Genomic DNA, 27,215 nt, shown 5'->3' with positions numbered 1-27,215 from the left:
CGATATACTTACAGAAATTTTATCTTCATTATCCAAAAGCATGTCTACTGCTTTCTACAGTAAAGAGAAAGAAGCCAGTTAATACACAGGTACACAGATTTCCTCACATTCTATATAGTGTTATGCTTGTTCACTGATGGGTATCAGATACTGCAGGCACACTCTTTTAGGCAACAGTAATTCAGAGAGCACTTTGCATAACATCAGCACAGCATTACAGGAGAACACATCATGTATTCTTCCAGAATACTTCTCCTAAAGTTTCCACGCTAACAGCAGTCAATACTGTGCATTTCTATTGCAGGTGAAGCATGCCCATCGAATCCTGGGTCACAGAAGGCCACTGCCAAATGATATAGAAATACTATTTGTCCCATGGCCAAACGGAACTGCAGGGTGAAGGCTGCATGGGAAACAAACAGCTTGTCTTACAACTGGATTCTTCCAAACCATCTGCACAGTGATACAGTAACACAAGCAGAAAAGACCACATAAGCACAGTGGCCACCAGGGTTCCGATTCTGCTTCCTCTTACAAGAAGAAATTTTGCTTCAAACTCAAAAAACACAAACCCGCAGATTCCTGATACAATTTACTCTGTTTAATAAAAAAAAGAATTATACTCTTTTTCCCCCCATGTAGTTTAGAATGGCCACACCAAAGACAATCATCTTTGGTAGAGATGGCTCCACATCATAGCTCCAGTGCTTAAAACAACCAGCACTGCACTGAAAAAAGAGCAGATCTACCTGGTTTCCCTCCAAGGATCATAGCAAATATCATCTGATGAGGTTTTATAGCCAGTTGGGAAGCAAGAACATAGAATTCAGTATAAAATGCACACTTTCTCATTATTTGAATTTAGATTAACAATCTTGCAAACTTTCAGAAGCAGACTGACTGTAGTAAAAGACACGTGGCAGGCATATTTAACATACGCCTCACAATAAATTCATTACCTCCTTTCTTTAGCTTATTAACAGCATTATTTGATTAGAAATGCAGAAAGAATATCAGGGTGAAAGTCTACTTGAGAATCACAACCATGATCTCAGATCTGGCACTCTTCTCACTGTGAGTGACCATTCAAATGGAAATACAAAGGAATTACTTTGCATTCTAGGCAAACATTTTCTTCCTTACCTCAGAATGTATCCAGACACAGGAAACACACTCTCTGCCTCAACACTATATTTAGCTCATTTATTTTTAATCCATTAAAATATCTCTAGTGGAAAATGAATATAAAAATCATCAAGATGTCCATACCTCTGAATCAAAATCCATGAGTAGGACAATTTTGTCTCTGATCGAACTGAAAAGATTGTGCTTGTGGATCAACTGGAAGACATCCTTGTGCCTCAGAGTTAAGTAGATTTCTAGGGCTCTGCCATAGCGTTGGTCATAAGTATACCTGATAAAAAACAATGTTATAATACATGTGATCTTACATATCCAAGTGTAGGAACATCACTTACAGGGGAAAATTTAAATATAGGATGTAAAGCGTGTTAGGATGCTACTTGATTTGATAATTATCTAAATAGTTGCTGTGATTCATTTCTGTTAAAGGGAAATAAAACACTGGGCAACATTACTTTCAACCCCATTTATATCAGCTCTGCATTTTTGTTTCTCCATTTTCAAACCACAGGGGAATCCACACAAAATGCTAGCTTTGCTATTTTGGAAACTTAATTGGAACTCTCTTCAGAGCTAAAAAACATTGTTCTCTTACAACTTGGGGACAGACTGTAATATAGCAATGCAGTTGCTTCACCTTCTTCAAAGAAGTGGTATGAAAAGAACTGATGCTGATTAGGCTGAGAAAACCAAAGAGCTTTATCCTTGCACAAAGTAGCCTAGAACCAGATCAGTGTTGGCACATTTTCCAGTCACATATTTCCAGCCACACAGTAAACCTAAATACACTACTTTTGAAATTGTGGGAGAAAAAACCCCACCATTTTACTTTCCTGTGGGTAATTCTGAAATGCACACTTCACAAAAGAGGCTTTCTCTCACAGTATAAAGAGGGATGCTAGCTATTTGCTTTGGAAAGAGGAGTGGCATATCCAATCTCATACTAAACTCTTTGCTTCCATACTCAGCATACACTTTATAAAGACAGGAAAAAAATAGGTATGTTGTGCAATCAGCAGAGTGGAGATGAGAGAAAGCTGACACTCTGTAGACTGCAGCAAAGCAGGTATTTCTGTTACGAAAGGCAAATTTAAAGCATAGCACGCTATTTCAAGCTTACTTTTTGTAACAGGAGTTTAAAACCATACTCACAATTCTGCAAGCGTTCGTAGCAAAGTCCTGTTCTGTGGATCTTTCTTCAGGTGATCCACTACAGCTTGAACTATGATTGTGTTATTGTACAGATCTCCAGGCCACTCTTTTATCAGGGTTGCAAACCCCTAAAAGTATAAGAGATTGTAACAGAAAGAACTGCCTGAGGAACAATTCAAACCATCAAAGCTTCAGCTGTGCTTCACCTCTAAGCCACTTTTATGTGCCCACAGATGTGCGTAGTGCAGAACACTGATTTTCCTTCTTAGGGCAATGTTATTAAGATTCATGAAGCTGATTCTCTTTCAGGTGCTATGGGTTTTGTGCAGCACCTCAACCACTTATGCTACATTAAACAAACTAACAGTATTTCTAACTGGTAACAGAGACAGTATTTGCGTGCTCTGAAGAACATTCTACTTATTCTCTTAAAAACAACCCAAAATTCAACTTTTTTGATCTTTTCATTATTGTGGAACTGTCCATCGATAATTTTTGGAATACAACAGAGACTTTGCTGTCAGAATTCTACACTGCTGAGGGTGTTTGGGTGGCAGGAACTATCACACATGGTCATGTCAGGCTACAGTACCTCATAGTCACTCTCCAAAAACTCATGCAGGACCATTTCATAGATCAGAGGTTTCAAAACTGGATCCCGTCTGGGCAAATAACGACTAATTGCCTATAGGAACAAAGAGAACAAAGTGACAGAAGGGGAATGACATGTAACATCCTGGTACGCTGATGACAGGAAAAGAGATTTGTGAAGCAAAAAACCAAAGCTATGTGCAAAACACGGCTCTTGGTAAATGCTCTGGGAGCGCTGCATATTCATATTTGTAAGCAGTACCCTGATGCTATTCACTTTAGGAGTGCACACACTGGAATTGTATTACTTACCTGAAAGAATTTTCATTAGAAAGGTAGGTGGGAAGATACTAGTTAGAATGGAAGCAGCAGCCATTGCACTGAGAGAAGCCTGAGTATTTCCTGCTAGCCATTTGGAAAATAAAGCCCATAAAAGATCCCTCAAAAGAAGAAAGTTTTCAAAATCCATTTTGCCCACTCTCAGTCCTGTATCTTGTAAAATGGTATCAGCATTCATTAGCTGAAAAATTGGTACTTCTGATTTATGACTTCCTGTGGGGCCACTACATTTGATGCAGAGTTTCTGTTTTGCCAGCTATTTTTACATACCCAAATGAAAATTAATTTGAGAATAGATCTCTCCACGGAAAAGGTGAAGGCGTGTGTTCTGCTGCTCTATAGGGGGTGTTGAGGAACCGCATTCTGGCAGGCAGGAGACGAGAACCTGCCAGAATAAATCAGCTCATACCCTGGAATTTCAGCACAGCATCTTATTAGCGCTATTATTCCACACAACTAGAGGCCAAGATTATTACCTGCCAAAGTAAACCCTACTGCTGCCAGCTGTGTTGGGACTTTGGGGTTTGTATCTGAAGGCCCAACACTGAAGAAGAAAGAAATTCCTCCAAAGACTCAGAGATGTTGCCTGTTGCCCACTAATGCCACATGGTGCAGAAGCATCTTGTTAGTGAAGCTGCACGAACAAAGCAGGAGAAGTAACATCTCACTACGTCTTTATTTTTTGGGTTTTGCAGTTTTAAGCAGCAATGACTATTCACAACCTATTCTCCTAGTCTTTAAATCAAAACAGTTGCCCAAGTTACATATTTTATTTAAGTCTTCCATCTGTAGGCGAAACAGGAGGTAAAAATAAAATACCAATTAAAAAAAGCATTGTTAATGACTTTGCAAAAATTAAAAGTTCATTGCTCACAGGAGTCCTCTTCTCTCCCCATGCTGTTCAAGCTTGGCCAGTCTCTGAAACACAGCACACTGCCAACATCAGCTCTCACCATCTGTCACAGAATTTAATAGCTAACTCAGGGCACGGTTGTACCAGCTGCCCTGGGGAATCATATTCCTGACCCCCTCATAAAAAAGCCTCTTCTGACCATAAAGCAAGCAAGCTGGACATCATCTGAACTCTTGAAGGCAGAGGGCATTTCCCAAGGGCTGTTTTCATTCCTGTTTTCTACCTTCCTGCTACCTCCTAAAGGAATAGCCTTGTCCAACAGGCTCTGCTGCAGCTCTCGGCTGTGGCTCGGCCGCACAGTGCGCTGCGGAGCAGTGCAGCTGCCTTGCTGCATGGGGGCCAGGGTGCCTTGGGAAGGAAACCTCCCCTGCCCCAAGTCCCACTGCTTGAAGGAAAAGCACAACCACCTCCTGCAGTTTGGCTCCTGTGCTCAGCAAAGACTGAGGAGCATCCAAGTTATTTTTAAGCCCAGGCACAAAGGTGAACTAAGACCCATGCTGGAGGCTACATTCCATTTTACTTTTAAGCAGTAGTTAAGGAGCGAGGCCAGACAAAAAGCTCCAGGATCTGGATGCCTTTGTATCAATTCCTGAATCACGTGGCAAGAGTGACTTTAAATAAAGAAAAGATACTATACACAGAGATATTTTCTTCCTTTATGTCTTCTGAAGACCTGCTTTCAGACTTCTGATCAGTAAGTATAAGGACTGATCAGGGTATAAGGGTATATATAAGGGTATACACAAGAAAGTGGATACAAAAGTTGACATGCGATCACCTAAGCCACCTCACCAATAAGCCCAAACCACAATTATTTATTCCTCAGAGGATACGTATGAGATGAAAGAGGCTGTCTGGATAATGCTGCTCTATGCCATGCCCAACACAGTCAGGTGAAGTCTTTCATGTGTCCTCTAACCAACATTTCGGTCATTAAAGCCTTACTGCCGCTAGCTGATCAACCTGCACCCCTGCTGAAAGTCACTGCTGCCACAGCAGAGTCAAGAGAATGGAACACATCCCTTGTGCCACAATGGCCAGCACTCACAGAGCGTGGCATCTTCCTTCGAATCCACCTTCCTTAGCTGTGTGAGGCATTGGATTTTACACTGCAGTGCCTTGAGGACAGGCACGTAACTTCATCAAGCCACTGCTGCTGGAGGAGAGGAGCAGATCATTGCAAGGCGCTAAAATTTGGAAACTGCCATAAAACGGTTTTCTAGAGGACACTCACTGATGACACAAGAGATGTCAAGATACCAAAATGCAGCCTCTGGTAGCCAAACAGGACCTTTTAGTACAGAGCACTCAAAAACCCCTAAACCCACAAGCAACACACTCACCCCACAGGCTTTGACACTGGGGTGTCACTAGTTAGTCCCTCTGCAGAAAGGAAAGTTTAAACCTTTAGTTTTACCATGACCTTAGTTATTGGCAAATCGCATTAGATTGGAAACATCAGATTTCAGGCAACTGCTTATATGCGGTGCAAATTCTTGAAGAAAATTCACTTTCAAAATACACTTTGTCTCCAAATCCCAAACAAAGTCTCCACATCAAGGCTTAAAGCCATTACAGCTCAGTTAGTTTGACTATTGTGTTTAATGCCCATTGGTTGAGTAAACAGGTAAAAATTGCAAATAGCATCCAAGTGACCCCAAGCATTACATGAACCTCTTCATTTTGATCTGGCTTAACTTAGGTCATCCTTTGTGATATTCAGCTATCTTTAGGAACTTAGGAAAAGTTATTATGTGATTGAAATAGTAAAATAAGAAAAGCATCTTCCAGAACTGCAGCTTGAAGCTGAATAATATAATGGGCTCATCTTATGCTTTTCTAAGTCCACTTTCAAGAGGCTGAAAACAACCAACTGTTTAGAAAGGTAGTAATTTAACAGAGATGTTTTTGCAGTAAACCCGCAAATATTTTTATATTTTACAGTCTGCTGGATGACATAAGTGGAGACAAGAAAACCATCCATAACAGACAGCTGCATCTACAGAACAAAATAAACCCAAAAGGACTAGGAAGCAGTGTGTAAAAATTTCACCTGTACCTGCACTCGAGTTCTTTATTGGATTGAAATAGAGAGACAGAAATATGAGATTTCATCTTCCAAGGTGGCAAAGAGTGCACCAAACCACTAAGAACTCATACAAAAGGCAAGGCTGTTCTTGCACTGGAGTGGCTCTAAAATAAAAGCCAGACATTTCTGAAAACCCTAATGCTGAAACACTTTAGCTCTTTGAATGGAATTAAACAGCTCAAACCCAGCAAGGGATGCATGCTGTGAGATCTTAATAATATGTCCTTTTTGGCTCATTGAGTTTGAATAGGAAGACATAAAATTCAGAAATAAATGTACATGTGTTACCAAAGGGAGTGTGCATTATGTTTTCTACTGGTTTGGCAGTGACAACGCTATAGCCTTATGTCCTGGGCAATTTATTAACTGAGGAACTCACATTAAACGTGCACTGTTCTGGTAGCTGGCTCACGACCAGGGAAAACACAAGACAGGGCAGGCTGCTCCTCTTTCCTGCCACCATTTCTAGCACACAGCACAGGTTTTCCCTGTTGCTTTGCAATTTAACTATTCTCTGACGCTTAAAGCGGTGGCTTTGTTGCAAGGGGCTTGGATTTTCAGGAAAGGCTGGCACCCACAGAGGCTATTTTCCTTAAGAGTTAGGGTAGGATTTTCAAGACACTGGAAGGGAGTGAAAAGTAAATGGGAAAGATGCACTTTACTGTTAGCATCTTTGTAACTAAAGGCCTTGAGAATGGGTCTTTCACTTAGGGGCTGTTGACTAGTTAAAAATAGGTAGCCGAGTACCTGGATATGCTATGCCTCCAACCCTGTTTTGATGCATATTAACATATCAACATCAATCTGAAAGACAACTGTACAACTAGAGATCTGGGTCAGGAACTTCAAACGCAGCAGTGAAACCATGGCTACCACAATAGGGCCACGAAATGAGATCCTTTAGATACTTGCTCAAAACACAGGGGAAGTACAGCATGCCAATGACTTGAGTCCAGAGACAGACATTAACTTACCTTAAGCTGACCTATTTCTTTAAACTTGTAAACTTCAAATTCCCAGAGTTCTGTGTTTTTGCCAAGAATTTTCTGGCACTTTCTGGAAGGAAGATGAAAGGGGAGAGAACAAAAGTAGGTACATAGAATAATACAGATGTGACAGCATTATTGCAAGGTTTCCTTTCCTCTTTCTTCTCCCTGTCAAGACACTTTCAAAGGTGACTTATTTTGGCAACCATTGCTTCAAGCTGAGTATGCCCGGTACTCCTCCTTTCAGATCTTAATTTTGGTTGCATCCAAGAGGACTAAACAACTTACTATGCATTCACCTTTATCGATTACTCATTTGGATTAGACATTAGGCAGAAGCTCTTCCCTGTGAGGGTGCTGAGGCGCTGGCACAGGGTGCCCAGAGAAGCTGTGGCTGCCCCATCCCTGGCAGTGTTCAAGGCCAGGTTGGACACAGGGGCTTGGAGCAACCTGCTCTAGTGGAAGGTGTCCCTGCACTTACAAAAATATGCTTACTTAAATGAAAACACAAATCTTAGGTAATTCCTGATCCTTTAACATTTTTGTTTGCATCCATATAACCACAAATTATTTTCTGATGGTCTTACAGGTCAATGACACATTAGTAAACTGAATTATCAAAATCCAAAGAAAACCTCAGTTCTGAAAATCTAGCGTGACTTTGAAAGATCAAAGGTGACTCAAAAATACGTATGTCTCAATTCTAGTCAAACTTTAGAGTAACTTTGGGTCACCAAAGGCAAGCAAATATAGGGCACAGAAATACATCTGTATGTACTGAAAGTCCGGAACACACAGAAAATCAACATCACTAAATACTTCAGAATGAATGATTTGCTTTTGCTTTGCCTCCCCCCTCACACAGACACACTTCAGCCCGGAAAGAAATTCATTAATGATAAGTTACCGAGCAGCCAGGTCATACTCTCCTTTCTCCACGAGGTGATTTATATAGGCTAAGCCAATGTCCTAAAAGGAATACAAAGAAAGAGTTAGTTGTAAAAGCTTGGAAGTCTACTACTGGAAAGCCACAATAACTACCATTCCAACTCTGTGCACGGCTGTTAAGTCAAGCATCAGGCCCTAAATGGATACCCTGAGTTCTCCTTTAGATGTAGGGCCCACAGAACAGTCAACACAAAATACTTGCATAGACTGCTCATGGGTTCAATTTAAGATGCTCATTTAAATAATTCTCATCATTTCTCTGATGCTGGGAAGACTGCGCCACCTCTACATATTAATGATTGTTCAAAACACACAGCTGATGGCTCAGTGCTTGCATTAGTTATCTCAAAAAGAGAACCATCAGCCATTGTATGAGACACTTTGTCAACACCAAGTTTTCAGGGGGGAAAAATGCTGGTTGAGAATATAAATCCTAGTGCTGGTCCATAAAGTAAAGGAATTATGGAGAATTAAGCAAGATTATTATGTATTATTACATACTAAATTCCCCTTTTCAAGAGTTTATCACACAGTTTGGAAAAAAAAAATTAAAAAATCATGCATATATACCAACTTTTAGGATTTCATTTCACTATAGGAACCACCTTCATATTTTCAGCTTCACCATTCTCAATCGTGAAGATTTCTGGCAGCCTTTTTCTCCTGTGGGCCAGCTCCCCAGTGAGCAGAGAAGACAGTGTATGGAAAGGAGCTGTAGATCTGTGGTTGTTTGGGACCCTTGCATGCTGCTCAAGAGGTGCGGAGGAACAGCAACCATTACTGCAACCTAAAATATCCCCAGGACCATCAGACTTGTCAGGTGGTGCCAGTGTGGTGTCGTTGGTCTAATTGCTGCTGGGCAGCAAGAGCATGAGTTGATTTAAATCCCTGTACCACTAATCCTTCACTTAAGGCTTGATGTCAACATCTCTTTCCCCAACACATTCCATGGGTTTTGCATTAGAGACCAAACACTCAACAACTCTGCTTGCGTATACCCACGCTGAATTTCATCCTAGCGGAACTAATTTCTGCAAACCAGGAGAAAAGCTTTTTTTTAAACTAATGAATTGCCAGGACATCCTTTTGCATGTTTTGCAAGGGCCACAGAATAGCTAAATCATACAAACTCCGTGATACGTGATGGCATGCCATTAGGTTTTGATTGAACTTCTGGACTACACAAAAAGAAGAGAGTTTTTAAGACCTACTGATATACAGTGTGCATATTATAGCAGTAATCTGGCTAAAACACAAACACATCTAACACTTTGCACTTAAATACAAACTTCCATTTAAAGAAGCAGCAGTATTAATGACATACCAATGTGTTCACATCGAGGTCAATTTAAACAAAGACCTAAGAAAGAGCTAAAACGAGCAATGCCTTTGTGACTATTAAATTATTCCCCCCTCTTGCCTTAAACATCAACTGTTGCTCTGAGAAGGGACTATAAAGCATGGGAAGTAACTACACAGGAGCAAAGCAGCTTAACTATGTAAAATAATGAGAATTGCAAAGCAACAGGAGAGAGCCATATGTGAAACTGCAACTGAATTTCAATAACATTTAAAAGGTCTTCCAATTGCACCTTTTAAACTCCTGCCAAAACCCTGCCACATTCACAAGGTAAAAGTTAAAGAGAAATATGTCACCGCCCACCCAATCTCTAATACTGAAATACTGAGTTACTTGAAACAACAGCAAATTTAATACAAAAGTAAAAGCAAACAAAAACCCCATCAGCAATCAAGAGTGGAATTCTCTTCTTTTTAATGTCAATAACACCTTCGTAAAAGCCAGATCCTTTCGTGTTTCACATACTAACATTCCTGTTCTGCAGCTGAAACCAAGAAATCGAATGCTAGTTGGAGTATGCCTAACAGCTATTGTCTCATGTGATACAGAACAGGGAAGGTATTTGTAGCATCTCACAGCATTCTAAAAAGAAATCAGGTATTTTGTTTGGAAAAGAAGTCTTGAGACTTACCAAAATCTTGTGCTTTTTTATAGTTTTCTGACTGATCTCAGCTGCCATCAAAGCTTCCTATGTTCAAAAAGTAGAAAACAGAGATACAAGCCAAATACACCAACTTTCAATACAGAAAGCTCTAGAACTGCATAAATCAACTATTTTTCAGAGCAGCGTGTTCGAAGCACTAGAATTTTTAATGCCATGGTTGGATGAACAGCTTTGAATCCATACTCCAACAAAAGCAGTCAACCAAAGAGAAAACTACTTTTGTTTCCATCTGGGTTCACTCCACATTACTATATTAGGATCAAATCGCAAGATTACAATGAAACAGACAATGCAATCGCATTGGATCATTTTCAAATGAGAACCCTTTGCTACCAAAACCTATGAAAATCATCACGAAGGGGGTGGGAGAAGGCTACCTTTCACTTCCCCAGCCCCAAAGTTTCCTCCGGTCAGAATGATTTATGTTTAAGTGTCATCTGCCATTCTTCTACTTCTTTCAAATGTACTCCAACAAAGCTGGCACTTTGACAAACAAAATGAAACCTTTTAACACACATGGTAACACACAAGCTATCTACTACCTTGACTGGCTTTCATAAAGGCACACGCACAGCTGTCAGCTGGAAATTACTGGAGTCTTCAGGGACCAAATGCTGTGATTTACATAAACTGCAAAACTGCGCTCATCATCTGAGTTTGCTATTGAGATGCAAAAGCATCCACAAGGATTTAAACAAATCTGCATGAGGAATACCATGTTTGCATTAACAAAAGGAACACATGCTGAATGGCTTTCCTATGTTTATTTTCTTTTTCTTATATTGGGCACCCAACAAATACCATGGAAATAAGAATTTTACTTTATGCACCATAACAAGTGTTCTAAGTCATTAACCGCAGGAAATCAGAGTCCAGAACACTGGGTGCATGTTGATATCGTCTGTATGCATTTATTATTGGTTTAGATGTTTAGATATACATGCTTAAACACACCAATATTTACACAGCCAAACACTGAGCTGCTTTTTCCAAGGGAGCTGTACACCCTTGGTTTTCAATATTGACTCTGCTTTTTTTGGAACACTACTTTCAGCACCAATTCCTACAAGTTGAGCCCGTATTATTTTACTTGTAAAAGCTTCATCACTGAAGGTAAGTAACATGAAGCAACACAATACCCTAATGCAACCTTTTTGTTCTATAGTGGAAGCAATGTAGAATGGGGAAAACCTAATATCGTCCACCAAGTCCGTTTCCCTTCCCTCTTTAGTTGGGATAGGTCTAGAAAAATACCCACATAGCTCATTAGTTAACTGCTCTGCTGCTTTAAAGCCAAAAACCAGCTTCAATAATTTTCAGTGACAGCTAATACATTTCATATCTGATACCAAGAGCAGTATTCTCAGCATGTAATTCAGCTACCTGACTTGGGTGCAATTCAGATGAGTTGTTTCAGTAGGAAGACTAACTCTCCAGAGAGATGGAGAGCCAATCCCCCCCTTTTACAAGCATTTAGTCAATGACTTTAGGAACAAACTATCCAATCCAATAACCTAGCAAAGTTCATCATCCCACTCCAATTTCCAAACCAGGAAAGCCTGAAGGAAAGAATGTTGTAAAGATTACTTCGTATTTCTTCTTTTCAAGAAGCCAGTCAATGTGGTCATCTTGGTCCCGCTCTTTAGCCACAACCACATCTCTTGGGCTGATGATATAAAAGAGTGATTCCCCTTCTGAATACTCTGCAAATGCATACATAGTTTTATTATTATTATTTTCCTTAAGTAAAGCCCTGCTTTTTAGTAGACCCTTGAGGGGAATTTAAAAAGAGGAGATGCAAGGAAGACAGCAAGGCTGCTCCTGCAGAACATGCTTGTTGGGAAGCTGTATTCCCCAATAAATTAAAACTGGTTTAAATGGCAAAACATCTTTCAAAAAAAAAAATCACTACAGCTTATTGCAAATTCTGATTCATCCACTATGCGTAAACTTTATGATGGTTTAGAACACATTATTTTACTTTTAGAGGACTATTACACTACATAGCTTGCAATAAACTTATCCTCCCCGTCAAGGTCAAGGCCATCAAAAGCATAAATGATAGATACCATAACCCCTGGGGACACAGCACATCATTACAGCAACGCATTTGCAACGCTATAAGTTAGGGTTATATGTATAATGCATTTGCTTATATCATAAGCCTTTATTTTTGAGTAAGCTCAAAGTAAAAATGTACTTAAAGGTAAAATCAAACACAGAAGATGACTGTTCAGAATAGTTACTATTTCCGCAGAAGCCATGAAGAAACACCATCAACAATTTGTAGGTACAGGAAACAAAACCATCCCCTACTCTTTATCTGTATCTGTACATTCATACCAATGCACTACTGAACTGGCAATTCACAAAATGATGCTTGTTTTAAAGCCATCCAAATATGTAGACTTGTCAGATTAGCTAGAATATTCGTTAAGCATAAAAGTACAACTGTGGACATCAATGTTCTGCTTAGGGACAGGTATAAAGAAATTCCAATTCTGTTGATAGCATCTGAGATGTTTTGGAGATGAGGAGAAGATCCACTGCATTTCTTGTGGCTTAAGGGCACTGATGTATACAAAGAGGCCTGCCAAGCCTATGATTTGAAGCATGCCGCCAGAGAAGATGTTTAAACATCAGATTCATGGATTTTAAAACCCAGAAGGAATGTTTCTGTATAACACGGGCTATATAATCTTCACCAAGGAATTGTGCATCAGCTTTGCCATGCATCTTTCTGAACTACAACACAGGTATCAGAAAACCATCCTGTCTTATTTAAAAGACTCTGGCTTAATCTCCCCACCTGTTAGATAATTAAACCTACCTTCTAGGCTGAACTTGCCCGTCTCCTATTGAGAACATCCTTTCTTTTCACTACATTTTACCATTCTGGGGTCTATTATATGGCTACAGCTTTGTCAGTACAGGGAAGCTAAATATCAGTGTGCCCCTTTTAAGTTGATCCAGGTGCATCTTACTGTTGAAATGATATTTATTCCCTCTTTGTCTCTAAAGCAGCTTTTCCAGATGCTGTACCACTCATTTCATTATTCCTGAAGCCCTTTGTGTCCAAAGAGACACAAGGGTTCATACAGATCACATGTTGAATACATCTCCATTAAAATGTTGCTTTCCACAATACTGGACATTACATGAGATCTTTATTTCTGCCTTCCCCGTATGTCTGACACAATAGATAGCTTTACAAATCATGATGTTTAAATATACACATTTGTTTTCCTTCATGTAACTGGTTCTTGTGGATTTCCACTTGACACTTCTACGTTATAAGCAGTTTTAGACAGTTATTCAAGGAGATGACATAAAAATGAAAAAGGAGGCTCAGTGCTTCCAAATCAGGTCTTTTTTAACCAAGTTATGAAAATAAAACAAAACATTATTAAGAACACCCACCTAAATGATAATCTCTACATTCATTTTCCTGAAATCCTCGTACTGTTAGTGCATCAGAAGAGATCTCTTCACAGGACTCTGGTAGGGGTTGTACGATATCCAGTCTAGGCCTTGCACAACACTCCACTTCCTAGAAAAATGCCAACATCTTAGTTGCATCCTACATGATTCACCTTAGCAACGCCAACTATGGTCATCTACAAACAAGGCTGAAATTCAACAGCTCAAAACATTCCCCAAGGTCCATTACTTTGCACTGAGTGCTCAGTTATGAACCCTAAAAGTTGCAAAGTTGGGCTCAACAGAGTAGCTGCAAACATGTCTGAAACACAAGGAGAAGTTAATCCTAATCTTGTCTTGCCTCCCTTGAACAGAGGCAAGGAGAAGGAGGTTTAGACAAGACACAGGTCTAACCTTTCCCATGAGTTTGCTCGCTATTTTTCTGCTCTCGGTCACAGAAGTTTTCAGGGCTACCACAGATGATCATCAACCATTGCATTCAACAAGCAACAGTACAATGTAAGACAAAATCTCAGCTGGGCTCAGGCCGCGAAGGACAGAGCTCTAAAAATCAATTATATTCTGGTACCAAGATGAACTTGGGCTTCTTTTAGCTCATGTTTAATTTTGCACTTTTAAGCATCCAGAAGCAGTAGGGAAAAATTAATCTGAGAATAATCCAAAACTCTTGCTATGCTGATGAACTTTCAGGTGGGTTATGGTAAGATGGTATCATGGATTTTCATCTTCCATCCAAGGAAAACTGCTGTCTTCAACGAGATGTAGTTTTAATTAAGTCAAGGTACAAAATGATCCCTTATTTCATACTTCTGGATGTGAATTATAACAGAATACAGAATGAAAGAGCAAGGAGACATACAAAGTGGATTCACACAGCTCTAACCTACCCACTTGTCAGCAGCACCAAGACTTGGGTCTTTTCTCAATTTAACTGTTCTAGTGCAAGGCAGGGGGTGAAGAAAGTTAAAAAAAATACCAAAGCAAGCCAGGAGTTCAATTCTGCTCCAATCTGTAACAAGCAGGAAGCTGTCATTTGAAAGCTGTGAAATCAAGCATAGGCAGAACAGTGTTCCTCACAACCCAGCAGCATTTGCAGCAAGCAGCACTTCTGCTGCAAGCTCAGGAGAGCCAAGACCCTAACAGAGGGGTTCCCACCACACCAGAGCACAGACACAGTGTCAGGGAGGAGAGCACTTGTTTCCTTGCAGAGGACTGAGAAGTCCAGCATTCTGCTAATTAGAAGCAAATACATTAAAAAAATAATCTTCCTCCTATGTTCTATTACCGTTGTATCACCTTTTTCATCTTTCTTTCTTGAAGCAGTTACAGTGACTTTAACCTTTATCAGCCACTATCCCCTTTACACTAGCTCCCTTCCCATGCTGCTACTTCATTAACAGCAGCTTCCCAACCTCCTTGCTCCCTAGCATTTCAATGCATTTTTTTCCTCCCCCTTCCTTACACATTTGTTTGCCTCCTTTTCTTTCACCAACTCTCCCCGCACTAGAGAGCCACTATACTGGCTCTCTGGGGAAACACTGCTATGACATTATTTTTCTCCTTAATATAAATAAAGAAATAATAATCTGACATCCTGCAGCAGAGCTAGAAGCAAACCCTATTGATTTCGGCAGGCTCGAGCATTTGTTTGAACCTATAGCATTTCATTGCCTAGCAACTTGTGCACCCAGTTGCTTAAGGTTACTATGGTGATGGTTGTCCAACGCAGACATACTATCAAAGAGATGATCAAGAGCAGCTGCCATTCTCACACTGCAACTTCAAGGATTTCCTCCACTGCCTCGCCTTTTATTTGGCAATATGAAATAAATGTTGGAGACAGACACAGCGCTCACCCGCGCGCAGTCAGAACATCTGACATGAATTCTAATTTCTACCTATCTACACACGTATCGGGGTGAACACACCTAAAGGTCTTGGAAGCAAGAGAGACCATGATGCCACTTGCTCGCAGTCATGCATCCCTCCCTGCCACAGTGACTCTTATTGCTTGAGTTGATCATAGAATCAACTAGGTTAGAAAAGACCTTAAAGATCATCACGTCCAACTCTTACCCCAGCACTACCAGGTTCAGTTTCACTACTCTCATTTCTTCTCAGATGCAAGTGTCAGAAAGCCCCTCCTATGGGATATGTAGAAAGAGATTCTACATCTCCTTTGGTGCAGAAACAGCAGAAAGAAAGAGAGAAAAGGAGAGAGAAGGTGGGGTGCGAATTAAACAAGGAGAGAGAAGGACTATCTAGAGGAGACCTTGTCTGCCTTCTGCAAGAAACAGAGGAACCCAGACAGGACTTCTGAAAGGTCTTCAACATGCCCTCCAGTGACTACTTCATAGATCAGAGAAGTTTCGAGCACTGTTCACTACCAGCGCATTAGAATTCTTTTCACAGAAAATGAGATCTGTGTGACTGGTTTCAGGCCCAGCTCTCAGGGCAGGTTAGTGCTGTGCAGAAACTCTAACACAAAAACAACTACCGTCTTTTCGGAAATCTCCTTTACATATGAAAGGACAACGAGCTGGTCACAGAGAGGGGCGAGTCCACTGATATAGAATTCCGTGTCAAACTGGAAAACTGAAACACAGGAAAGACAAGAGATTGTTAAATAAATGAATGTGTACGAACTTCTCCCTAAGAAAAACCACACAACTGATTTTCAGTGGCAATCAACAGTATGCAGTAGCACTTCGGAGAAATGAAGCCTCAGTACTTATAACAAACCTACGGACTTCCCAGTTGGATCAGCAAGGTGAAAAATTATACTTAATAGATTAAATTCCACTAAAGCTTGCAAGAAAAAAATGCTTGTGCTCCAGGACATGCTAGAGATGAAATGTCTGAAATGAATGGTCAGCCTCATTTTCAGTAATCACATTGAAAGAAACGAAACAAAACCAAACCCAAACTCATAATATAGGCAATAAATAGAACAACTTCATTGGTCTGCATATTCTCAGCAAATTCATGTGGCCATATGAGAATCAATTCTGCGGCGTCTATTGGTATGGTGTATGAAAACACAGAGATCATTATTTATTTATCATCACTCTAAACATCACAGGAAGATTTACAGATACCCTCATTACAAGGAAAACATATGGTTAAATAGCGCCTTCTCTTGTGTATAAAATTTCAAATGTAATTTCCTAAAATTGGTCTTGAAACTGAGCCTAAACTCATGATGACTATTTTGAGAAAGAGAAAGAAAAAGAGCACTGAACTTGATTTACAAAAAAGCTCATTAAAGCAAACCCCTGCCACAGAAACAGCTATTTAGTTTTATTCTGCTGGATTTACAGTGCAGCCCTTTTTGTGGGCTCTTTTCTCATGGGGCCCAAACCACGGATCAGCTAAGTGCTTACATTAGAAAAACTTATTCCTATAGTCTTTTACAAAAATATCAGATGCATCATCATTTTCTCCCAAAACATGGTTTTAGGAGAATCTAAGCATAAGGAGGAAAAATGAAGTTTCCTTGCTTACTGCTTAGCATGCTCCACTACTAATATCTACTGTTTACTAAAATAGTTACTAATTATTTTAGCAAAGCAAACAGAAAATGCAGCATGACAACACTAAAAATAAAGGTAATTTTCTTTAACCAAGGTAATAAAGAGGAACAGGAGAAATAATTGTCCTCCTGCTAAAGGAGAACAAATAATACTGTCAAGTAAAGTACAGATTTGACACCTGTGTCTCAATGAATAAGCAAATACTGTTTTTCTCTTAATGACTGCTGACACTTTGACATTAGTGGGGGACCAAAGCACGGCACAAGGGTAGAGCACTTAACCTATTCTAGGAGAGAAAGGGTTCACATTTGCAATCCTGTACATAATTATTTTGTTCTAGCCTGCAAGACCGACGAGATTAGTTCAACTGTGTCACATGTTGCTCTGAGTGATGATTTTAAACAAACCATGTCAAACATCTACATAATGTATCTGATTGCTTGCTTACAATTTAGTATTTGGCATTTTAAAAGAATATGGAAGGCAGGAGGAAAAACACGGAAAAACCAGTCAAATCCATGCTGCTGGCTAGAAGAACAAGCAAAGCAGCTTTTCATTTCAGCTTTAAAAAGTGACAAGAGAAGGCTCTCAAAGGTATATAAAATACTGTCGCTTGAATTTGGAGTGGAAAACAGCACAGTGACTGGTACATTTATAAAGATTATGGGGACAGTTTTGAAACGCCATGGGTGTTTCTTTGACTTTCACTTGAACTTTGGTTCCTCTGCCAGTGAAAATGTATGTAACATCCACCTAATGGTGCATTCTGAATCAAGCAGTAGCACCGCTCTGCGAGACTAAAATAAACAAACAAACAGAAATCATCACTTCAAGTTTTGTTTTTAAATAGAGTTTGGTTTCCTTGGTTTCACTTTCAGCTTTCTCTCAGCTCATGCTCCTCAAGAGGCCTTGTTGAAACACAATGCTCTAGCTCTGCTGCTGCAGCCTTGAACAAAGAATAGCTGGCAGAGACAGTGCTGCTTGACCTGATAAAAACCTTTGATGCAGCTAATCAGAAAAGTCTGACTGGAAAAAAAATTATAGGAGCTATAGCTGCATAGAACACTAATAGGTTAATTTGACTTGCTCTCTGGGCACTTTGTTGTGATCAAGAGGGGGGAAAAAAAGAATCTAACACAGAGGCACTGCAGAAATGCTGTTAATTTGAAAAGGAACCAAAACAATTAAAACAAACGTAGTATTGAAGTAAATGGGAATGACCGAGGTATGGCCATGTGTCATACAGGTTTATGCCTGTCAGAAGAGAAGATGGAAGATATGCTGACAGTGGATCTACTCCGCAGCTGTCAAAGAAATTACCAGGAAGCAAAAAGAAACCTGAGAATATTTTGTTGTTGTTGTTCATTAAACAACATGTATTAAACACACCACAGCACGGAAATAAACCAATATACGCTACACGATTTACCCCAACTCTATAAAGCGAATTCCCCTGGAATTTAAAGATACAAACATGCTGTGGACTGAAACTAAAAGAAGTTTGTTTTGTTTAATCAAATAAATTGGTGGATGTGCCCAGTAAAAGAAATACCAACTGTGACTTGAAAGGAACCATAAACTTCTGGGGAGGAGCAGTGAAGCAACCCTACATGATGGTACTTTATTTGGCTTTGAATATCCTTAGAACTCCCTGCAAATTTTCTACCCGTACTAATACATGTGAAATCAAGCAACTATTTACCTGATCAATTATAGTATCATACTAATCAGAAACATCATGAAAAAAGCCCACCACCTCACCATGCCAGTAATCATCCATCTAGCGGGGTCTACTCTTCCAATTAAATTAGAGAAATGCTTTTTCTACTGTAAGCAGTGCTTTGCTGTTTTAGGTGCAGTCAGGTTGTGAGTAATAGAAGTGCTACCATGGTGCTGAAATCATCTTACCCCTATTCCATCTCACACAGCAATAAAAATCATCTTTAGAAATACGGCAATTGCCTGTGCAACTCTAGTTACAGACAAACACAACCTTTACGGAAATCCCATGGAATCCTTGATGACAACTGGAAAGTCAGGAGCTTAAGTTCGAAAGCTTCAAAGTTGATTTTCTGAAAAACCCCTTCTTCCATTACACAGTGAACTGAGAAACCTTTGTTAACCAACAGGGAAAACATTCAGGAGTCTGATAGTCTGGACTAATTTTAATCAAGATATTTATAAATGATTGGTTTGGCTTGTGGCAAAACAGGATGAGCAGAAGCCTAAGTGGAATCAGTTATATTAAAGGGGTTTTTTCTTCTTTTTTTTGGCAATTTGCTTCTCAGAGTGTAGCGGGCTTTCTCCAATGAAATGTTTGCATAAATCAGCATATAAAGTTGATGGCATTCAGTCACAGTTCATTTCCTGCTCATCACACTCATTAATTAAGCTTTAAACTCTGTCTATATAAAGATGCTGGTTTCGTAGACCCCAGTATCTCACTTCAAAAGCAAACCCAAAAAATATTCCCATGTTTTCTTTCCAGATATAAATGTGCAAATCTGAATGCTTGGTGGTAACCTGCCACGCAGTTATACAACTATTCCCTCACAAAACATACAGATGTGCTGTTACAAGCATATCCACAAATCATGTCGTTTTTATACCAGAGTTCTGCTTCGCAGGGAACCTGGGGTATGCAGAGGGAAGACAAGTGCTCACGAGGCATTGCTAGCTGCTTGGTATCTGGAATTAAGCTGAGATTCCTCAGATAAAATTTGGGCTAAAATAAATTGAGTAGGAAGTCTCTAATTGACTTCAAGTTTTTAACTGACTTCCAGTATTAATCTATTTTCTGCTATCGTTAACCTGAGTAACTGAGGCAGAGATAAAGTACTTCTCCATAGAAGTATATAAAATCCCAAGCCACCTGAAAGGCCATCGGAGACAAGATGCCCTGTTTCACTTTGAAAAGGCATCATATTAACTGCAAAATGCTAATTAGCTCTTTAACAACCAGCCTTCTCATGGGCTCCAGTTGAGGAAGGGTTCCTTGTTCAGACCAGAAGTTGTCCAGCATTACAGCTTTTGTACATGCATCAGGAGTGAGCACAGAGGTCAAGCACTCTTTAAGAGGGATCACAACAGCATTTAGTCCATGTTAAGCCTGTAATTCAATACCAATACTTTCTAATCAATACACTAACTTCACAGCAGTAGCTGACAGAGCTAAACTGATAGGATCTGCTCAGCTAACATACATTTAAACCTAAATAGAAACATTTCACTGTAGTTTATCTTCAACACTGAATGAAGACCCACAGAAGCAACGAACTGTAACATAACCAGAGACAACAGAAAAGATTACTGAAGAAAAACACCATCAATATACTGAAGGATGTAAATAAAATTAGCAATGCCACATGGATCTCCATGCACGAAACCTGTATAATTCACCTGATTTCCCTCATAGGTAATCGCAGCATTATCTTCTTTAAAATCAAACAGCTAGCAGTGGTGTTACTTTCCCACACAACAGGCTGTCAAAATCATGGATTCAGCATCACGGTAGACACTGCATTTATTTCCTGTCTAAGAGTAAGTATAGCTATGTGTCAAGACAGAATTAGAAGATGAGGAGGACCTTGTTACTCAGGATCCTATATACCTGACTTGCAATGCAGGAAATGGTCTGTTTCCTTATTCACTGAGCTGCAAACCACTGAGGAAACATTTATGATCTACTAATGCCATCACAGTTCACTATGATACTACTGTGGCACTTTGAGGCCCTCACAATGGCTCTAAAAGAGCATAAGTCTGATACTGTTGAGACATGAGAAAACATTGTATTATCCTAGACTTCATGTGTATTACTGTGGTGAGCAAACAAGAGACTATTAAGTCTCCTACTCCACTCCTCGTTTTCAGGCCAGGTGCAAAACTGTAAAAGCAGGGAGGGAAAAAACCCCAAAACATGACACAAGTCATACTATGTTATGGGTCTCATTCTTCATAAGTATGTTGCCAAGATGTTATGAGTCAAAACATCTGAATGATATTCAGCCATTCTGCCACTGAAGGCTATTCTTGCCTTGTGTAAATTCTTTACATTAAGTGTTTCAGCTTATGCATCCACTTAAGATAGTAATGGTCTCACAAAAAACTACACTGGTTGCTGACCTGGCCATTAATAATACCAGACTTTCCAGCTGTGCCTTTGGAAAGTGAAGTTGAAGTAAATTTGAAATAGATGCTATGGTATGACAGACAGTTCTCAAGAAGACCTTCTATGCGACTACATCAAAAGCTATTGAAATTTATATTGAGACTTGAACAAATAACGTGCATCTCTCTTCCCTCCCAACCTAATACCTACGTTCCAATGAGTGCATTTGGCAGAGCTGTTTCAGTGCTGTGACCTGAAACCAGAAAGAAAAAACTGAAGCGTGTGGTTAACAGGTTAAGAGTGAGATAAAACACCAGTCCTCAAGAATACAGAGAAGAATTTAGGCTAAAAGATGCAAGATGAAAGTTAGTTCCACAAAAATCTCTAACCTTCAGGTCCACACCTAAATATCTGATGAGAGCTTTTTACTTTTTATTTAAATGAAGTTCCAATAGACAGTCACATAAAACTAGCTCCCTCCACGTAGACACGTTATAGCTGGAGTAGAAGTTGCCTCTGTTCTCTTGTCACTAAACATCTCCATTTCATCATTTTCTAAAAGCTACTTAAAAGTACAGAAAAGATCTGAGGCTAAAACTCAAGACTGAACTTCTACTTGACAAAAATATCTCAAATATCATAGAATTCCACAGCTAAGTATTCTATTGGGACTATGCAATCTTAAACAGCAAGCAGCTTTCAGGTCTCAGTTAACTCTGTCAGGCATGCCACCATCTCTCACTATCTCGAGCTCCTACAGAATTCAACAACTCTCCTAATTGATTTTCAGAAGCTATTTTAAAACAGTTCTTTCCTGAAATCAGAAATCAGAGTACACAGCTATGCCGTGCACCAGTCTAACCTGACATGAGTCAGGATCTTGCCTGAACACTCTTTGTCTACAATCTCATGTCATTACAACCAAGACAAGGAAGCACCAAAGTTTACAAACTGTTGTCCGCTCTGGTCTGCAGAGTCCCAGAGGACCTGTTTATTTTCCCAGCACTACCTCTCCATGGGTATTTCCTTTCCCCACAAGAAGCTCCTGGAGACAGTTGTGTCCCTCTTTCCCTCCAAATTTCCTTTAAATTCCACTTTGTGCTTTAATACGCACGTTCTGTCACGGCCTTTTCCATTAATTAGCACTAAGTTTATTCATGTTACCTAAGCTAGAGAAATAAGAAAGCAAAGGAGAACATAAAATGCATAAGTATAAAAGGCAACAATAAGGAATTCAAATCAATTTTCTAGCACGATAGCAGAGATGTTAAAGAAAGAGAAAAAAAGGTTATGAGCAATGTAGTCAAACAACACATAATCAAATAAAGTAGCATCTATTTTCTTCTTACTTCTACACTGATCATCATTTAACCAAGATGAAACCCAGGTTCTCTTCTGTGTGAAGGGTAAGTTAAGACATCCACTGTTCACACAAGGATCTCTGACTTTAGATGAGCACAGAATTTAAGACTCCACAAATAAATAATAACAAAAACCTCACAATGCAGGAGGACATTATGACAACCTCATCAACTAAAAATGAGGAGATATTTATGTTGCCTCTGAACTGTAACAGCTTTTCAGGCTAGAATGTGAGAACAGACCGTTAAAGCTTACATGATTTTGAGAAAGAGCACATTCATGCAATCATACCTATTTCCACATAGCGGTTTGGAAGGTCACGCATTTCACTGGCATGCCGCTCTTTCACTGAGCAAATCTAGGAAACAGAGATTTGGATCATTATGATGAACAAACTCTAATTCCTAAAATGATACTAACTTTGCCTCAATAAGAAAAGGAGTTTCTGTGAGTTCTCAGACGTACTTCTCTGTATTTTGAAAAGCACAGGCTGTAAAACAGTGACAACACTTCACTGAAGAAGAAAATCTGACAGGAAAGTTGTAGCTGTAGCACACAGCTTTGTAAATAGGCTGGCAGTGGAGGAAGAAGATGGACCACATCAGAGAAATCTGAAAACAATGGCCCACTATGATTTCTTCATAGTAACATCTATTTGAGTTTAGTTTTGGTATCTTCTCACACTTTGTGTCTCATTACCTTACAATGTCAGTAAGAATATGCTATTGCAACTCTGAATAACAGGAGGAGAATACGTACATATAAAGAAATGCCAATCCCCAAACATTGTGAAGCATGCACAATACCAGGAGGAAGACAGATGCCAAACAGAAGGCAAACCCCCTCATTTGTAAAACTCTTAAGTTTAATGCTCCAAAAGCTTTTTACACTTCACCTACCTCACTTTACCCTCCCCCTTTCCATCTACTCCTACTGAGCACTTTTAATTTCCCACTGTGCAGTGATGTAGTAGGCTGTTATTAGAAAACAGCTAACAGGCTTCTAACAAACTCATGTCAGGAGCTGGTCTGAACAAATAATAGTCAGTCTGCAATGTGCAAGTTCGTAATGCCAGTTCCCTGCTGAAAGCAGAACAAAACCCCAAGCAGCCTGTGTCCCCTACCCCGTTTTTTGCCATGGTTGACCCAAATCATGTGGCTGTTTCAGCAGTCACAACCACCTCAGCCCCCAGAACAATCCCCTCCAAAAACACCTCGTGGTAAGTTATTCTTCCTTAATGCTAATCAAAAGAAATTAATTCAACAGCCCACTAAAACCTTTCAAAAGAGGAAATCTCTCCAAGGCACAGAGAAGTGTCCCTGAGGATTACATTTGCTGCCTGCTCACACACAGAGATCTGTCTGACCGCTGGGTGTCTATCACTCCTTCTCCTCATGAGGGTCAGTCCAATGACATTTCTATGGCAGCAGGAGTTCTGCACACTGTAGTCAAACCAAATTCTATTTTTTTCGATTGTCTTTGCTTTTCAGAAATAATCCTCTGTTTCTCTGTGATAACAGCAAGCATTTATTACAAAGACAGGTAATTGCACCTTTACTGAATTTCCCCAGCCAATAATCAGCGTTAAATTATCCTTCCAGCAAAGGCTGCAGGGATACATATCTGGACGAAGGCTTATGTCATCTCGAGGCACGTTGGTAATTCTTTGCTTGGAGATCATGTCAAGTATCTTCACACCCTGAAAGTTTAAATACAAGAGAACTTTATTCAGCATGACAAACTCCTATATGACATCCTATATTATTAAGGCAATCACAGCAGTTTATGGCATGAATTTCAGGGTAGGGCTGAGAGTCCCAACAGAAAAAGCTGTGGATACAAAGACCCATCTAACCCAGGAGGTGACAGAAGAACAAAACGATTAGAGTAAGTTAGATATTTTAAATTCACAAGCCAAATGAAAAGATATAATAAGTGAATGAGTGGCAGATGAGCAACTCCAGCCATGAACAAGGTCAGCTTGTTGGGCTGGTGTTAGAGTTGGAGAAATGAAAAATGTCTCAGCTCTTCCACAACAGCCCCTGTAAAGAAGCAGAAATCTCCACCTTGGAAAAAGAAAAGATGTGAAGCAACAGCTCATTAAGATAAATGAAGCCAATCTGTACTTCTCTAGAAATAACATTTCTACTCTTACATTAAAGCAGAAAAGCAAGCTTATTTAGATGATGCTTGGGTTTGTATGCTGTGATTTTTCACTGCCTCCTTGGGGAATCTCCTAAACTAACGGAACAGAAAGTTTAAAGAAGGGAAGATTAAAGTCATTTGAGAGAGAGAAAGGGGGAAAAAAAGGAGTCATTAATAAGATTTTTCCATGCCATTTAGACAAGGTGAGCTATAACCTTTGCAACAGCAAAATGGAGATTAATTTCATGTTAAGTAATGATTTGTGCTTAGTGATTTAAAAACAAAAGTCCTCAAAATAAAACAAAGTCTTTTAGTAGATCTTTCTTTTCTGCTCATTGAGCTTAGAGAACAACTCTAATGATCACAGAAAAGGGGATGGAAGGGACCTTGAAAGGTCAGCATCCAGGATGCCATTCCATGTTAGGATTTCTCTAGTGATAAAACAGATTTAAAAGATTCCCCTGCTTGTTTCTGTCCCCCCCCACTGTGAATTTCTATGTCCTCAGCTGTACAGATTGAACTGTTGCTAAGTCAAAGAGTCTAAACATGGGGGTCACGGACTAAGCCATGGCTTTTTGAAGTCACAAGGATAGTAAGTGGCATGGGGGTGGGCTGGTTTTCTTTTCCAGTGATCTTTGTCACTGAAGAACTCTGAGCACGGAACACACTCCTGTTGGCTCTCTTTGGTTAACAGCCACCAAGGTTTCAGGTAAGACTTGCACATAGCATCTGCGACATACAAAGCTCAGACCTCTGGGTAACATCAACAAGGAGCTTACGCTTTGTGTTTTCTAGGCTCATCTGACAAATTTTGCAGTCTTGAACTGCATTTTCATAAAGCTGCCTTTTATTAATCTTGCCACTTTGTCTTCAAGGATGATTTTCACATAAAAGTGACTCATATCACAACTTGTTTTCCTACAAGGCAGCAAACCCTACATGAGATAGACTAGCTTTTCAAACCAATAGCATAGGAACCTCTATGGTTGTAAACATGCCATTCGCATCATGAAGCAAAAGGACTTCCAGAGTCAACTTCCGATCATGAAGGAGCCTAAAACCTGTTAAAAAGGGAGTTATGCAGCCAAATGCCTCTGAAGCTTTGGTCCTCAGGAGTCTCCATTTGTGAAACTTACACTTTTGGCCATGGAGGAGGAAGAGGGCACAGCAGCAAACATGAGTTACCTGAGCATTGACAAGCAGAATTAGACCTTGCCTATATAACCTCATAATACCCAATGTCTAAAAAGCATATAGTGTGCCAAAAAAGCAAACAAACAAAAAAAGGCATTAAAAAATAAAAACTAGGTAGCTACATACAGACAGCAAGAAGCATGGCTATGAAAGATTTCAAAGAAAAAAAATGGAACACGAAACCTTGCTAGAGGATGTAGAAATGTTTAAAAAAAGTAAAGGGGGACAGGAAAGGCCAATAACCAAATATATTAATCTTTTGGAGGGCAAGTGTCATTTCATTTTTCATTGAAAGATAGGCCCTGACCATGGCTTTTTGTCTCTGACAGATGGCTCTCAACATTTTATTAGTATTCTGTGTTCTGATGTGGCACATTATCTCTAGGGATAGCTCTCCTCAACTGTCCTATCCGCTCCCAGCAGATTCACCTAGAATATATATTTTAATTGTATAGCTCTGAAAAGAACAAAACCTTCAAAAAGGATAATGTTATGTCGATCAAGCACCCAGTGAAGTTTCAATTCTAATGCCATTATTAAAGAGGAGCAAATAAACACAAGTCCACCTCTAACAATTCATATCAAACTGGCTTTGAGAGGAATAAAGGAACAATGGCTTTGATATATTTTAATAAATGCTTCCCTTCAGGAGAGAAAAACAAGAGAAAGAACAAAGCTAGTGTTTCAGAAGTACTTTTACCACATTTTAAAGTAAGAATTTGGAATTTAGACATGATACACACTTTAAAACATATCCCTCACAGCTGAGCTTTAAAATACAGACCTTGACCCATCAATTAGATATACAGTGATAGGTGAAATGCAACACTCAGCATCAAAGCAATGGTTGCCTTTAAAATATGAATTACACTTAGAGCAAAAAGGACCTATTTTCTCCTAAGTCGAGCCGTTCCTAGTGGCCTACCCAAATGAGAAATTGTTACTATCACTTTTTATATCTGCGCCATTAGAAGTGTGTACAATAATGTCACTTCAGTACAAATTACAAAATCCAGACAGGTTTATGGTTTTTTTCCAGGGGGTAGAGATGTTCTGTTATTTATATAGAGAAGAAATACACTGGCATTCCTTCCTCAGATAGTTTGCTTCAGCAAATTGCACTGGTCAAAACTCTACAAGGGTGCACAGAAGTGACCATCCCCAACAGTGATGTGCAGAGATACTTTTCCTAATTTCTTCAGAAGCGGCAATCACATGGAGAACACTGCCCAGCCCACAGGAAA

The 27,215-nt window shown here is 39.6% G+C and overlaps 1 protein-coding gene across 1 annotated transcript in view; it reads right to left on the bottom strand.

Moving 5' to 3' along the window:
• The window catches only part of VPS41 (VPS41 subunit of HOPS complex), a 99,574-nt gene that overhangs the window by 17,883 nt on the left and 54,476 nt on the right, over positions 1-27,215 (bottom strand). Inside the window, exons 9-20 of the mRNA XM_030496814.1 lie at positions 24,185-24,331; positions 22,924-22,990; positions 16,124-16,221; positions 13,606-13,735; positions 11,773-11,888; positions 10,153-10,209; positions 8,121-8,182; positions 7,202-7,283; positions 2,888-2,980; positions 2,296-2,423; positions 1,270-1,414; positions 13-54 (exon numbers count right to left, since the gene is read on the bottom strand). Of these exons, the coding sequence (XP_030352674.1) occupies positions 13-54; positions 1,270-1,414; positions 2,296-2,423; positions 2,888-2,980; positions 7,202-7,283; positions 8,121-8,182; positions 10,153-10,209; positions 11,773-11,888; positions 13,606-13,735; positions 16,124-16,221; positions 22,924-22,990; positions 24,185-24,331 (1,167 nt within the window). The remainder of the gene's footprint in view (positions 1-12; positions 55-1,269; positions 1,415-2,295; positions 2,424-2,887; positions 2,981-7,201; positions 7,284-8,120; positions 8,183-10,152; positions 10,210-11,772; positions 11,889-13,605; positions 13,736-16,123; positions 16,222-22,923; positions 22,991-24,184; positions 24,332-27,215) is intronic.

This window comes from Strigops habroptila, chromosome 1 (genome assembly GCF_004027225.2).
Source record: "Strigops habroptila isolate Jane chromosome 1, bStrHab1.2.pri, whole genome shotgun sequence".
NCBI lineage: Eukaryota > Metazoa > Chordata > Aves > Psittaciformes > Psittacidae > Strigops > Strigops habroptila.
The sequence above is the reverse complement of the archived record's forward strand: the minus strand, read 5'-3'. Positions and strand labels throughout refer to the sequence as shown.